The sequence below is a fragment of the Mytilus californianus genome, unplaced genomic scaffold (genome assembly GCF_021869535.1).
Source record: "Mytilus californianus isolate M0D057914Y unplaced genomic scaffold, xbMytCali1.0.p SCAF_2, whole genome shotgun sequence".
In the NCBI taxonomy this organism is placed as follows: domain Eukaryota; kingdom Metazoa; phylum Mollusca; class Bivalvia; order Mytilida; family Mytilidae; genus Mytilus; species Mytilus californianus.
In genome coordinates this window covers 1,716,069-1,733,096 of record NW_026262668.1, presented here as the reverse complement: position 1 = coordinate 1,733,096, position 17,028 = coordinate 1,716,069, and the positions used below count along the sequence as shown (strand labels likewise).

Genomic DNA, 17,028 nt, shown 5'->3' with positions numbered 1-17,028 from the left:
TGCAAATTTTACTAAAATCTGTGAGATAGCCCATTTGCGATAACTTGACCTTAAACAAGTTGATTGACCTTATAAATATCTTATATCATGGAAACAGATATTTATATCATGGCAACAACATTTAAAGATAAAGAAATCAGATAAATATAAGAACCTAATGATTTTATGTGCATTAAAATCAAAATCTTTTTAAATAGCATTTATAACATCATATTTCAATAAAATGCTCCGCAGGGCCCAGCTTGATACGACCGCAGAGGTCGAACCCTGAACAGTTGGGGCAAGTATGGACACAACATTCAAGCTTGATACAGCTCTGAATTTGGATTGTGATTAAATATTTGACACAGCATAGGTTTCTGACACAGAATGAATGTGGTCTAAGAACTTAAAAATTTTAAATTGGACATTCACCTATTAAGGTCCAATATCAAAAATCTAAATACATGGTTAGATTCAGCATATCAAAGAACCCCAAGAATTCAATTTTTGATGAAATCAAACAAAGTTTAATTTTGGACCCTTTTGACCTCAATGTGGACAAAGTTGATAACGGGGCCCAAAAATCAAAAATCTACATACATGGTTAGATTCAGCATATCAAAGAACCCCATATATTCAATTTTTGTTGAAATCAAACAAAGTTTAATTTTGGACCCCAATTTGGACCAACTTGAAAACTGGGCCCATAATCAAAAATCTAAATACATGTTTAGATTCAGCATATCAAAGTACCCTAAGAATTCAATTTTTGTTAAAATCAAACTAAGTTTATTTTTGGACCCTTTGGACCTTAATGTAGACCAATTTGATAACGGAACCAAAAATTAAGAATATAAATACATGGTTAGATTCGGCATATCAAAGAACCCCAATAATTCAATTTTTGATGAAATCAATTACCCCCAAACTCAAACACAGCTTTCCCTTTGTGATATGGAACCTTGTAGTACAATTTCAGAAAGATCCATACACTTACAAACAAGTTATTCTCCTGAAACTTGAAAAATGCTTGTTTTTTGCCCCTTTTTGGCCTTTAATTCCTAAAATATTGAGGCAATTACCCCCATCATCAATCCCAGCCTTCCCTTTGTGGTATGGTACCTTGCAGTACAATTTCAGAGAGATCCATCATACACTTGAACACAAGTTATTGTCTGGAAACTAGAAAAATGTGTTTTTTGGCCCCTTTTTGGCCCCAATTCCTAAGCGTTTTGGGCAATTACCCCCAAACTCAATTCCAGCTTTCCCTTTGTGATATGGAACCTTGTAGTACAATTTCAGAAATATCCAAACACTTACACACAAGTTATTGTCATGAAACTAGAAAAATGCTTGTTTTTTGCCCCTTTTTTGGCCCCTAATTCCTAAAATTTTGAGGCAATGACCCCCAAAATCTATTCCAGCCTTCCCTTTGTGATATGGAACCTTGTGGTACAATGTCAGAAAGATCCATACACTTACACACAAGTTATTGTCTGGAAGTTACAAAAATGCTTATTTTTGGCCCCTAATTCCTTAACTGTTGGTACCATAACCCCCAAAATCAATCCCAACCTTCATTTTGTGGTATTGAACCTTATGGTAAAATTTCATAGAGATCTATTCACTTAAACTAAAGTTATAGTGTGAAAACTAATGTGTCTTCGGACGACGACGACGCCAACGTCATACCAATATACGACTGCAAAATTTTTGCGGTCGTAAAAAAACTGAAAGAGACTAATAGTCATGTCTCAATTTAGTTTACATTCAAACTGCCTTAGTTACATACTTATGACATTACACATTTTCTGTATTTTGAACTTTAATGTTTGCTAGATGAAAACAAATATGACAAATATGCACAGTACACAATGATGGTCTCTTAATGTTTTTTTTGTGTCTTTTTCATGTACCAATGACATATATACCCCACATCTTCTTTTATTTTCATCAAAAATACCATTTCATCTAACTTTTATATTTAATTTGTATTTAACAGATTTCTAAAAATATATTTAGCAAGATAAATAAGGTATACATGGTATATGGTCATGAAAATTCTAGATTAAACTGCAAGACAGATATGTTGTACAATATTGTAATATATTATCCTGATTTATGTTTTAATTGACTTTGACAATAAAATCCATAAAAGGTTGTAATTGATTGATTTGAGTTGTTTGTTTAATACTCAATTGCAAATATTTTAGGCATTTTCAAGACAAGAACAAATTACACTACATTTAATAGGTCTTAACTGAAAAGTGAAAACAGGCCTTGTGTTCATAAAAATTTGGAGTGAAATTATGTTAAGCAGACTCCTTAGTCAACCAATCAAAATGCTGGATTCAGTGTTTTGAGCACCAACTTTGTAGTGAGTAAAGTTTGAAGACCATATTTTCAGGTTATCATTCCTTTGAATGCTTTCTAATTGCAAAAGTTACATTCTAAACAGCAAATTGGAAAGTTCCCAAATATACACAATAAATTTCATCTGATTCATAGTAACGTAACTATTAATTCCATGCACATACCTTTACACATTCTTCATATACAGCAATATTGTCTTTTTTACCGTAGTAAGTTCGTAAATATGCTAAGAAAGTATAAGGAAACATTCCATACAGACGATGAAATAATGAATACAGTGCCACCTGGAGGTGAAGTAAATATACATCAGGAACATTACCTACAAAACACAAAAGCTGATTTATTACTAATTTCAGGTCATACTTTTTAGTAGAATTTTCTTTCCAACACAGAATAAATTTTCTTCTATGGCATAAAGCTGTAGCATATCATGCATATGTTAAACAGTTATAAAATACTACATTCTTTAAAAACATGTTTATCATGTGTCATGCATTTGGTATCATTCATGATGCTGTGAATATTGAAGTAAGTATACATACATTGTCAACGTATATTTGTTCCACCGGAAATATTCTATACTCTTTATTCTGTTAGGAACAAATACTGTAATATTTGTTCCAGTGGAAATTATATTACATAATATTTCATCCATTTGGAACTTCTATTATGAAGAAACTAATATTTCATGACAACATGTATGTATAAGTTCATTTTTCAGTAAAATTTTCACAGATTATACACATGTTAAGTATAGTTTCAAGGCTAAAATTATCATTCCTACAAATGCATTACACTTTTTTTTTTACTTTTTAGGAGTTCAAAATACTGTGTAAGTGAATATTTATAATATTATCATTTTTATTACATATAGATGTGTTAAAATGTTAGCATGTTAAAAAAGTCAGCATGTCGTATTGTATTTCAAGTTTTTCCGAATAATTACATATGGTTGAGTAAAGCGCCTTTATTAAGTGTTAAAACGAAAAAGCTCATTCATTCAGACAGAAAGCATATATATGTAGATATATTCATGCAATGGTATAAAAGATAAACGTGATGATAAAGTTCAGTTGTAAAATTCCATGTATTCTTATGGAAAAAATGTTCTGGAAGAGTTATCTCCTGTTTATTTATTTACAGCTGTTATCCTAATGCTAGCAAGTTAAAGGTTTGGTTTGCTTGCTTGCTTTCTTTGTTTGTATTAATGTTTGCTGAAGCATTGTAATTAAGATTGACATCTGAAAACAATATAAAAAGGCTGAGTTAAACTTGTATACATTATATTTAAATTTGATTGGACATTATCAAATAATCAAATTTACCTCTATAGAGGTTTAACACCGCCTATTTATATCGTTTGCAGATGTCAATCTTAATTACAATGCTTGAGCAAACTTGAATACAAACAAAGCAAGCAAGCCAACCAAACCTTTAACTTGCTAGCATTAGGATAACAGCTGTAAATAAAAATTGGTGTTGCTTTAAAAACCGAAATGTTATAAATCTTTAAAGTAATTATTATTTTCACTGTGATCCCTATTTTTCAACTGATGTTTCAACACTTTTGGGACTTTCATTATTTCAATCAAAAATCTTAAGATTAATTTTCTAGAAATCCAAATTAGTCTAATTGCTCTGAACACTACATGTATATAGTAAAAAAAAACATTTAATGCTTCTTTTTAACTTTTATCTTCAATCAAGCAGCTAAATTTATATCATTTTCTGGAACTTTTTCTAAAATATCATTAATAGGGATCCAAATATAGATTCCTGAGAGTACAATGCAGAGTTATTCTAAAGGTCACAGCAAACAATTAGATATAGAAAAATCTTTATAAATCTAACCTAAGCATTAAGTATTTAGATAATTGTATATCAAGTATTTTTTATTAAAAATTATTTAATCACACACAAAAGGTTATGTTTTGAAATAATTATCTTAAAAAAAGTTTAAAATTTCTAGCCATATAAAAGAAATTCAGACACCACATAAAAGCACACATCACAAAACATGTGACCTTACCCGCAGTACCTCTAGCACTAGGACTTCCTGAATAATTATAAAACCATTTTATAAAATTATTCAGATTTTTTGTACAGGACTCAACTAACATCATTTTACCTATTTCTCCAATTTTTTTCCTATTTTTTTCTTTTTGCAATCAGTTGTTTATCTTATGATAATGGATTGTTAGTTTGTTCTTGAAGCTTTAATTATGACAAATGTTGGCCAATCAAACAAAAACACATGGTCAGTTAGATCAGCAAGAAAATGCACTCTCTGTACTTTAAATACAATAGAGGACGAATTTCATTTCATTTTACAGTGTGATTGTTATAATGTAATAAGGAGACAGTACATTAAGTCATATTATTATAGGCATCTATCGTCATTTAAGCTTGTACAGTTGTTGAGCTTAGAAAATGTAAAAGACATATGTAACCTTTGTAAATTTCTTTTCCATGCATTTAAACGTAGAACAGACTTGTTAGTGTCCAATACTTAATATAGATCATTATTCTTCTCTGATGTATCCATTGATCAGTTATTGTATTTGCATATACATTTTACATGTCATTCTGCTGATGAGCATTATTTGCTTAAAGTATTAAAGAAAAAGTTTATTCAATGGATCATGTTTCCAGCTTGAGGCATGGCTGCATAAATAAGTAAAAAGTTTTGAACAAAGGCTAGTACATAGAAGCTTAGTCTATTTATCTTATTGATTCACTAAGAAAAATCATTGGTCCATCCACCTCTATTAAAAATTTTCTGTGCTGCATACACTGAAATCAATCATAAGCTTTGCATATACAAATCATTTGTTTTTTTCAGTTTTTTCACAGAAAGCATTAAAAAATGAAGGCAACTCATTGAAGAACATACTATAGCTATCATAACTGCATTATAAATAAAAGCTGGTGTTAGTTTCAAGTGCATCCAAGCAAAACAAGTGAATCTGTGAGTTACTGCTCACTAATGATATCCCCGCCCCGCTAAAAGTATAAGGTTAACAGAAAGTTGTTGAGTGATGAATCTGAAAACGCATCACACCGTATATCTGACTCATATAAACCCTAAAACCAAATTTCAGAAATCCTTGTAATGTAGTTCCTGAGAAAGATGCGACGAAAATTATTTATGGGACGGACGGATGGACTGACGGACTGACGGATGGACGGACAGACCAAGGTAAAACAGTACACCCACTTTTTTAAAGCGGGGGTATAACAAGAATTGGGTGACTAAAGGCACCCAGGAGCCTGAATTGATCACTTAGTAAACAGTAGCAGCCATCTTTCACACACTAATAAGTAAGATTGTGACCAGTTTCAGATCCAATTGCAGAATATTTTTTTAAAAAATCAGTTCTGTCATTTAAGGACAATTAAAAAGCTTGGCACTGCCCAAACTGTATATTTATTGAGGAAAAACATTTTTTTATTTCAAGAACTCAAAATACTAGTATGTTCAGAAGGAAAATTAAGCATGTACACATTATTGCTTATCTTTATCCTGTATAAATTTCACAGTATGAAACCAACCCAAAAATCTACTTTTTTTTGTAACATTGACCTTAGACAATCAAGCAGGGGAAACTCTCAAGTTTCCATCTGGAAACCATTTTTCCAAATTGTGTTCATTTTTCAAGCCTGAATCTATTTTTAGTAACAGTGACCTTATGAAATTTGTTAAAAATGGACAGTTCAGGGGTAAAAATTCAAAAATGGTTGATTTTTCACAAAATTTCAGGGTAGATAGTTTTTACCCATGTCAGTTTTGATTATCTTTTATTTTTTAAGATATAAGTCAACAACTTCAGTTTTATGCCTATATCCTATTTTTAGCCAAAGCATTCATGTTTGGTGACGAACTGAAATTTTGTATATAAATTATAAACTAAACATACCAACAAAGTGTGGTTCAAATCTATCGAGTGGTTTCAAAGATTTTTTGTACGTTTACAAAGAAAAACAGATTAATGATAACATACACCAAGTGATGGCAATATCTCACCTTTTGACCAGGTGTGCTAAAAATCTATGTATTGTGGAAGAACTGTTAAAGTTCAATTCTCTTGAATGGATAAAGTATCACAAATTTTAAGTATCTACCAAAACTGTTGAAAATGTTTAAAAACCCTCTACATTGTATATTAAAAAAAGTCTTGGTATAAATATCCAAACATTTGACAACATACCTGGTTTCTTGTGACTGAATGTCATCAAATGAGAAAACACTTCAAAGATAGTTGACAACTGATGCCCCAGGTATGTAGGAATGGAAGGTAACAGTACGGTAAGGGACATAACTCCTGTCATTAGTATTGGTACATCTGTTTCATTCTGAAAAATAACAAATAATTACTGTAAGGGACATAACTCCTGTCATTAGTATTAGTTCATCTGTTTTATTCTGAAAAATAACAAATAATTACTGTAAGGGACATAACTCTTGTCATTAGTATTGGAACATCTGTTTTATTCTGAAAAGTAACAATTTCTATCTTTAATGCTGTATAATGAGGCAGAAACATACAAGATTATTTAAGCAATTTTTTTTCTGTTTCTTGCTTATTCGTTATCATGAATTAAACAATGATAGCATCATATCAAAACCACATCTACAACTATAAAATTATCTTTAGTCCAAAAAAAATATATGTCTGTTTACGGTTACCCGACCGACCCTACTTTTGAGCGCCGACCCTAAGTCATTTTATTTCCGTCGTAAAGTGAAAAATAAACTGAACTCGTGTCAAAAGCGAAGTTAGTGTTGCAAATGATATAAATCAATTGCCTGATACATCCCAATGTTCACAATCGTGAATATGACAGCTGTTTTAAGGAAATTAGCAACTCGTGTGATGAAATAAACACTTTGCCGCTATTTTTTTCAAGGGAAATAATCCAATCATCAAAAATACGGGTAAACTCGGCCCATGATCAACTTGGACCAAGACAAGTCGAAACGGCATGACTCAAAATCATGTCACAAAAAATAAAATGAAAAAATAAAATAAAATGGAAATACCGACCTACCTACCCTATTTCTTTAAAGTATGTAACCTTAAACAGACATATATTTTTCTTCTGTGTGCAACAAAAATAAGGACTTTAAAAATAATTATTTGGTAATCAAACATGCCAGTAATCTGACACAAGAACCAAGAATGAAAAGCTGTGCATTTTCATTTTTTTCAAATTGTATCATACATGCAATATCGTTATCAAAAATATAAAAGGTATGATTAGAATGGATGAACTGCTTACCATATATCAATTGCTCTTATATTGATTGAATAATTGGTAGAGTCTAAACTGCAAAGAAAAAGATTTCTGCAAATTCGAAACAAAAACTAATAGGAGCAGAAACATTTGTTAATTCTTGATCTACAGAACTCACTCCAGCAATAATTTAAAAAAAAATAAATCCTAAGGTTAAAAGACAAGTTTCTCTCAATTTACCAATCAGACTACCGTAGTTTTGAGAAAAAAAAAATGTAAATGACAAATGTAAGGCCAAAATGAGTTTTATCATCACTGGTATTTTTTCACCTAAATACTGTAAATTCAGAAATTAATGTGTGCATTTATTATTAGGATTTATGAAGTGACAAAAATGTGAGATTAATAATTGTAATTTCAGAAAAAGCTGCAATCAGATATTAGAAAGCAAGTTCTTATTATTGTGATACTCACCTGATTGCATCATTCACATTAATAAAGATCTGGCAATAATTTCTGAATTTATAGCACTAGAATCAGCAACAGTGACTTTTAGGTTTGCACCTGCATTTTCACAAAGAATCTGGTAACAGTTACCTTTAAACATTTCATAAGTGCTCCAAATACAGACTGTGAAATAATTTTGTCATTTGTGTGTATCCACGTGGGCTCTTTACAAACTACATGAAGTAACAATTGAACTGCTTTCAACCTGTGTTGAGCCCCTCGTATCCCTTCACTGATCTTGTCAACAAGATGCTGAAATACATAAAAGAAATATCATAAATAATCTAATAAAAGAACAGAGTTTCAATGTCCCCCGCATTGAATATATTTTATCTATGCAAGGATCAAGGGCAGTAACTAAAAAATACACATTTTTTTTTGTTCTTTTAAAACTGTTCATTAATATGTTAAGAGAAATGAATGCTTCAGAGCAAATTCAATGTGATTTCCAATATAATTAATATTTCCAAGGGGCATAACTCGCAAATTTTCTAAAATGTCAAAGACATTGCTGATATAAACTAAGATATAAATTTCATAAAATGCTGGCAAGAATTGTACACATGAGAGCGTTTACATAGCAATTTTCCATATAATTAATATTCCCAAGGGGCTTAACTCTTTTTAAAATAATTGATCGACACTGATTTTCAAACTTGTCCGAGACATTGCTGATATAAACCTACAATATAAGTTTCATAAAATTCTGGCAAGAATTATACACATGAGAGTACTAACGATGCAATTTTCCATATAATTAATGTTTCCAAGGGGCATAATCAGGGCTTCCAAAAAATATTTGTGCCAGCCAGACTTTTTTTGTCTGATCTCGATTTTAATTCCTTAAGACTAAGTAACAAAAGGCAATCATGGTAATCAGTTGGGCATCGTATAAACAATGATTGACATAAAAACTACGGTATATTAAACTTGACTTTTGATACAAATTTGATGTACTGACGTAAACTGTTAAATTGACAGTGCATCATTCGAAGTGTGTAACATAAGCTTACTAATATCTGCCTTAGAATCTTTATTTGTGTAAAAATACATTGTCAAAAACTTAACTTTCCTTTTTAGAAGTTTTTAGCTCTTTCCACATTATTTTTTCAAGAAAATACTTGTAATGAAAGTTAGATAAAGGTAACAATGATAATTTTAGCATTTTTTAAAGAATTCGGATGCATAATTAAATCTCACCTGTGCACATGCCCACGCATGTATTAGTTCAAACAGCGTGTTTCTGACGATTTTTCACTTAAAACCTTTATAACTACCTTTTTCAATTTTTCATATAATCATATTTATATGCGTATTTTTGATCATGTTGATAATCTAAATCTTTTTGACTAAATTAATTAGATGGAAACCGCTGAAATTTATGAAAATAACTTTAAATGGACCGATCAATGTCCAGAACATATCATAGTTTACCTGTCACCTGAACAGGTAAATTTCAACTGTCAGACAACTAATTAACCTTGATTGTAATGAGAAGGTATTAAAGTAGGGTTTGTTTTGATAGTACTTATTCACCATGTCACTTTTAGGATAAGGCAAAAGGTCAGGTAGAAAATTAAAGATCATAATGACTTCATTAATTGTTTTCTTAAAATGGCAAACCCAAAGTTAAATGTCCATTTCAGGTTCGACACAACAAGTCATAATTATAATTTATCGGACAAGTCCGGACAATACGACTGTTTTGGAAGCCCTGGGCATAACTCTTTTAAAAATTTGATCAGCACTGATTTTCAAACTCCTCAAAGACATTTCTGATATAAACCTATGATATAAGTTTCATAAAAATCTGGCAAGAATTGTACACATGAGATCGCTAAAGATGCAATTTTTCATATAATTAATGTTTCTAAGGGGGCTTAACTCTTTTTAAAATAATAGATCGGCACTGATTTTCAACCTTGTCCGAGACATTGCCGATATAAACCTACAACATAAGTTTCATAAAAATCTGGCAAGAATTGTACGCATGAGAGCGCTAACGATACAATTTTCCATATAATTTATGTTTCTAAGGGCATGATTCTTTGGAAAATAATTGATCGACACAGATTTTCCAAATCATCCAAGACATTGCTGATATAAACCTATGATATAAATTTAATAAAAATCTGCCAAGAATTGTACATGTGAGTGCGCTAACAAGATCGGACGAACGGACAGACAGATGGATGCCCAGTATTTCTATGTCCCCCCCCCCCGCAACATGTTGCGGGGACAATAAAATAAATGTATACTGTCAAATTCAATGTTTGATCTATATATTACTTCAAAGAAACATGTAGTGGTTATAAATGAATATAAGACAGTATAACCTGAAGTCTATGCCAGAGGCAGCCTTGGTCTTGCTGAATATAAAGCAACTGAAAATAAATATCTATTGTAATTCTGTTAAAGATATAGACAAACTGGAGAGCTTCCAGTTACTGATTTGATGTAAATCTACAATGAAAGTAAAGTATTTTCTAGCTTTTCTATGGACATGTTTTATGTTCATTTACCCCATAATACCCATATCCTTTCTTTTCCAATCACTTACACTTTCAATTTTGAATAATCATTTTGTAAAATTGTCCAAGAACAGACTACAGCTGACAATATTAGAATATAAAACATAATTCAAATATCAACAGATATATAATATGAGCTTTCTCTCATGATCTGTATCATCAATTAGATCAACTAAAATTAATTAGTAGATTTTCATCCAGATTTTTGAAAAAAGTAGGGCGGGTGGGAGGATTTTATTTTTTAATTTTTATTTCCTCCTAAACCCTTTTGTGACGTGTTGTTCTTATACATGGATAATATACTAATAATAAGCTTATATCATGTATATATAAGGAATTCTACATTATTTTTCAAATTCTTAAATTAATATTTCTGATTGGCAACCACTGTTCTACATGTAATTGCCGCTTTAGAAACCTATTTTTTGTAAATAGCAAAAACGTGGAGAAATGTTCTCTTAAGACTACCTAGATCAAATTGATTTTGCTTTCTAAGCTATGATTTGTAGTGCCCATATTAAAAATGAAGCATATGCATTGGTATGCAACACAAATATTATGAGTACAGAGTGAAATGAAAACTCAAACTGTGTTGAAAATACTTAGATTCTTATGCAAGGTGCAAATATATTTACAATGTAAAACATGAACTGAACCAAAAAGAAGTTGTTTAATGACTCTATTGAGGGGCTGGGGACAGAGGGTGTTTGCTGTTTGTCAACAAAAACGACAGCCTTGGGGTAAATCTAAGGGCTTGCTATAATACATTTTGTACGTTGGTCGACTCTTTGTACTCAATATACGGTCATAAATCGCACAAGTTCGTGCTTGTGTATATTACTTTATTCCAGTCATGTTTTTGTACCAATGTGTTCCACGATTCTTGCGCTTTGGATATCATTCACAGTCCAAATTTCCTGACACAAAGTCACTGTATAAATAAAAAAAATCCATGGTTTACGTAGTGAAGTCATTTTAGCGATATACTTTTTAACATTGCCATATAAACGGAAGGTTTGGCTAGCCATAAAACCAGGTTCAACCCACCATTTTTTCTTTAAATGTCTTGTACAAGTCAGGAATATGGCAGCTGTTATCAAATTGTCCATTTCTATGTATGTTGGCGTTTGTTTTTGTTGCAGTCCAGTGTTTCTGTTGTTACGTTGTCTTCCTCTTATAGTTGATGTGTTTCCCTCGGTTTAAGTTTGTAACCCGGATTTGTTTTCTCTTAATCGATTTATGACTTTTGAACAGCGGTATACTACTGTTGCCTTTATTCAATCCACTGAAATTTGTGACATACCGCGATTAACGTTCTTGGACACCGCCTTTTACCCCCGAATATTTCATGTTCTTCTAGTAATCAATCTATATTCTAAGAAGATAATGTTGTCATCATTGAGCAGAAGAATATGTCAACTTATTATATTACATGTACTGGAAGAAAACAAAAAAACGAAATTTAAAACAAGAAGTTTTGAATGAAACGAAATTATCGGCGGTTACCAGTAACGGAAATGAACAATGAGTAAATTTTAAGAAATAAAAAAAATTGTAGCGGGACGATTTCAGAGGGGTGGGCGGGGATGAAAATCTATCAATTAATTTTTTTTGGCCTTACTGCTAGCACTTTTTAGAATTAAACAGCAATGTGTTAATGAGTTTTGGTCTTTTCAATACAACTATACTTGAATCAAGGGTTTTTTTGTGTTGGTTTCTATGGTGTGTTTTAAAGGTTAGTTTTGGAGGGTATTTTACTTGTTCTTACATACTAGAAGAGAGATTTAGGAGTAAACTCATTTTGATTTTACGGAAAAAATGAAAGTATTTTAAACAGGGTCACAAGTTTTGGAAAAGTTTTACAGACTATCAATAATTCATATAGCCAACTAAAGTGTTCTTTTATCTGCAGGAGCTTGAAACTGCTTAGTCCTTGAAAAACTCTACTAAATTGTAGATCTTTTACTTTTTTAAAAATAAACAGTCTTGCACTCTGATTAACAACAAAGAGCTGGGCACTTTTTAAAACTGACCAGAATTTACCACAATTTTAAACTGCAGACCTCAAAACTGTCCAGAGCTTGGCATTCCATTCAAGTACATGTATGAAAAGCTTTGAAATTGGCACTTGACTATTAAAACTCAAAAGTTCTTGGTTCTCTCTTAGGCTAAGGGATAAATAAAGTGGAATTACTCATAGCTGGATCACCTACCTTATCATGAGGAGCTTTTACATTGATTAATATGTCTATTGCTTCCTTTGATGAGGTTATGTAGTAGTACTCCACCAGACTGTTCAGGATCCATGTGTTACTATCTGAAGAAGAAAAAAATACTTTCAATCATATATTTATCTAGAATGTGGTTTCTCTTATATATCAACAGTTATTCAAATTTTAAATCATTTCTGGAAGGAGTAACAATATGTAAAGAGGGATAAAAAAAAGCATAATTTTTTTTGGACACCCTGCCCCTGGCAAAAACACAAGACAAGTTTTCGAAGGAATAATGCACTTTATTTCAATAGAACATTAAAGATCTAACAATTTTTCTTGCAACTGGTTACTTTAAAATTGAATTAATTCAAATTTAACCAAATGGTTCTGAAAAAGTCAGTTTGTGAAATTAAAAATAATGAATGTATAAAAAAGTACAACTTCGGAGACTATACCTCAGAGTTTCATCTCAGTAATTTTGTTTTAAACACATGCAGGCTGACACATAATACATTTCAAACAGCTTTTTGCAGAGGGTTGGAAAGGGGGGTTAAGTGCACAGACATAAATAGTAGGAAATAATTTTGCGAATTGTCCCCCCCCCCCTTTTTTTTGCAAAAAAAAAAACAAAAATATTTGAAGAAATTTTCTTTTTAATTTCTGAAATCTGAAATGAGAAAAAATTGTCCCTCTTTTTTACCCCCCCCCCCCCTCCTTTTTCCCCCCAAAAAATTTTTCTCTCAAGATATGGTCATAATCTCAATTCAAATTTCCAATGGAGTTAGCAACCATAATTACCCATTTAAATACATCATAAAAGTCTTAAAATAGCAATTATGACATACAAAATCATGGCTAAAATTAATATTCCTTAATCAGCATTTTTAAATAGCAACGTCTAAAAATAAATTGATAGCTAATCACCTCAAGACAATACATTTCTTTTAACATTATTTAAAAGCAGTGTAAGGGAGGTAATCCAAACATAACATTGTACATTTTTTTTTATTGTCCATTACCCAGGAAACCCTTGTTTTTCCCCCTTTTTTGCCCCTAATTCCTAAACGGTTTGAGTCATAACCCCCCAAAGCCAATCCTAACCATCCCTTTGTGGTATGGAAACTTGTGGTATAATTTCAGAGAGATCCATACACCGTTCCACAAGTTATTGTCTGGAAACTAGAAAAATGCTTATTTGGGCCCCTTTTTGGCCCCTAATTCCTAAACTGTTAGGACTATAACCCCCAAAATCAATCCCAACCTTCCTTTTGTGGTTATAAACCTTGTGTTTAAATTTCATAGATTTCTATTTACATTTACTAAAGTTAATGTCCGGAAACCAAATGTCTTCAGACAGAGACGACGTGATACCAATATACGACCGCAAACTTTTTTGCGGTCGTATAAATCATGTTGAATAACTGACTTACTTGAAATTAATTTTTCTTGAACTAAATCTTTTATTTCTGTAACATCGGTTATATTTGCAGAGTCTAACAAATTAAACAGTTCTCTTACATCAAAGTCAGCATCTTTGTTGACATGGTTACTTTCCATGTGGCTTGCCATTGTCAATTTCTTGCATTCTCTGGAACAAAAAGTGATTTAGTCAACTTCTTCCAGTTGAAGTGTTGTAACATTAACAGGTTGATGTATAAAAATTGTCTTCCTATGGTTTCTCTCAGTATAACTTTTCAAATAAGTTTTTTTTTTTTCAGAAATAAAAGGAGGGTGTTGGAAAAGTCTCAAAACATACATTATTGTATGTCATCTTATAGGTGAGACAAGTGGTTATACATTTGCAAGGCAGAGGGAGTGTGTGAACAGTCTGTACAACATATTATCTAAATTATCATATTTTAAGTGAGTTTTCTGTTTCTTTAAGTGATTGTAAATATTTAGCATGGGGTGCCAGTGAGTTGGAGTTGTTTAAAAAAATTTATTCATGGGCCAAAAAACTTTTTTTTTTATATTGAATTGGGTAAGAATTGAAGTATACAGAAACTTATAATATATAATATATTTCAAATCACAAGTGGAGCCAGTTTGCAGTTTTATTTGTTGGTGGTTGATAATTTTCAAGTTGGAGTATGTGTGGTATTAGTCTATAAAATGTAAATATTTCTCATATTTTTGGGGGCCAGTTTATAGTTGTTATTTTTTTGCAAGTTTTTCAGTGGAGTTGAATGTATACATACTGCTTATCAAGTATTCAGACATTTTTTCACACAATTTCAGTCCTTTAGAGAAATTGAGATGACTTAAAATTTGGGGCCCTTTTTTCAAAGTCGAAATTAGTCACACTAGGTTCATAGTATCAACGAACTTGTATTGACAGTTTCATCGCTTTTACTTCATGCATTTTCTTACCGTTTTTCTAAAAATGTTCAAGAACAGTTTAAAATTGAAATGATTTTAATGACTCAAAATGGTAAATTTCTCAGACATCGCTAACATTTCTTGCGATTTTGAAGACAAAATTAAAACCGTGAGTTTCACGACAATACTAAAGTTCAAGTAATTCCGGATTTTTTTCCGGGATTTGTTCTGTTTATCAAATTGACAGAAAATCACCAGATTTTTAATTTCATAACCTTTAAAAGTGTTTGAATATAAAAGATAATAGTTGCGCTCGTTAAATTTAGCATGAAATCATTTTGCATTTTACAATTAAGTGTCTTATCTGATGAAGACAGTTTCACACATGCGTATTATATAAGGAAAGGGATTTCAAAACAAAAACAAGTGCAAAATCAGCGATTAAGAAACCTGATCTCAATGAAATGACTGAAATTATTTCTGTAAAAAAAAAATTTGTCCTAAATCCCAATCTGCCGTTTAATACAAATAGCTTTTAAGTTTAGGTCATGACTGGCAAATATGGCCGTTTCCAGACCCTTGCTGCTTATTCAATATCTTATTATTATTAGTGGGGCAAGTTTGTAGGTCTAGTTTTTGTAGGAACTAAGTTAAAGTCCTTTTCATCAGTCGGGCAAGCTGGTGCGAGTCATGTGTGAGTTGGTTACCAGATGACCTTGTGTTGGATCTAGAGATTTTAACATCTGGTTGTATAAATCTGACAAATGAGCAAAATGAAGAATTATTTAGAAATGTTTTTGATTATATAAAAAAGACTAAAAGGTTCCTTGTTTAATCATGTGTATAAGCTGAATGCAGTGATCCACACACACACACACACATGCATATTTTTTTTCCCTTCTTCCTATCTTTCCTTTTTGTATACTGTTTCTTAATATGTCATTTAAATAACAGATGTTTGATTATACATGTTATATATTGTGTAATAATAAATTTGATATTTGCATGCTATAAAATTCTATTGTTTAATATTGTATCTTAGGAGAAGACGATCTAAGTTGGACTTACTTGTGACTACATCCTTTTTGTGAGTTTTTTGGCAAATAAAATATGTTTAAACTAAGTTGTGTGTTAGTGTTTTGGTCGAAATTTGAGGCAAACAGATATGAGGAGAGTTGGCAGTGAGTCGAGTTGTCCTGCTTCTGTTTTAGGGTATGACAAAAAAAAAGTATGAACACATGATTGAATTCCATGGGACAGACTTAATATGGTGCATGTTTGTTATATATATTATAATACTTTTCCATAATCAGATGTACAAAATTTGCAAGATATCGTAAGGGCTATTCCATTAAAATGTATGTGAGAGGGTAGGAAGGGACTTTCAAACTATCCCTACAACCAAGAACCATTTTTTAGATAATTTTGCATAATGGTAATAGAGGCATACTGAAAAAAGACCCATGACCCACATTCAATAATTAAACTTCCCTTCCTACCATCCCACATACATTTTAATGGAATAGCCCTAAGCTCCTCAATAATGTTTTACCAAAAATACATAAAAAGAACGAAAAAACTGGAAAGAATTTATCAACCGGCATGTTGTTGAAGGTCTTGTATGATCAGTCTTCGCGCTCAACCACAGGCCCACCAGCCCAGGTTTGTAAAAATGTTGTCGGGCCTGTAAAAATCATCTCTACTTGACAATAGAATCTATCTAAAATTTTCGTAAATTTCAGCTTCGGGCTTGTAGATTTAAAAGTTTATCATGAAGACTGTATGATATGTTCCTTTAAGAGCATATTTAGAAATTTTTAAGTTTAAAATAAGCTTCACAAAGGGTCTGTATAGTATGGCCTTGT

At 31.5% G+C, this 17,028-nt stretch overlaps 1 protein-coding gene across 6 annotated transcripts in view; it reads right to left on the bottom strand.

The window, feature by feature from the left end:
- LOC127729062 (hamartin-like) overlaps nucleotides 1-17,028 on the bottom strand; it is a 45,640-nt gene that overhangs the window by 26,086 nt on the left and 2,526 nt on the right. For 4 of the 6 annotated variants that reach the window (XM_052236699.1, XM_052236696.1, XM_052236701.1 and 1 more), the window contains exons 2-7: nucleotides 14,275-14,432; nucleotides 12,842-12,945; nucleotides 8,188-8,349; nucleotides 6,564-6,708; nucleotides 4,385-4,411; nucleotides 2,520-2,674 (exon numbers count right to left, since the gene is read on the bottom strand). In XM_052236699.1, coding sequence (XP_052092659.1) covers nucleotides 2,520-2,674; nucleotides 4,385-4,411; nucleotides 6,564-6,708; nucleotides 8,188-8,349; nucleotides 12,842-12,945; nucleotides 14,275-14,413 — 732 coding nt within the window. In that variant the 5' untranslated portion in view covers nucleotides 14,414-14,432. The other 2 variants (XM_052236700.1, XM_052236702.1) reach the window with 2 other exon arrangements.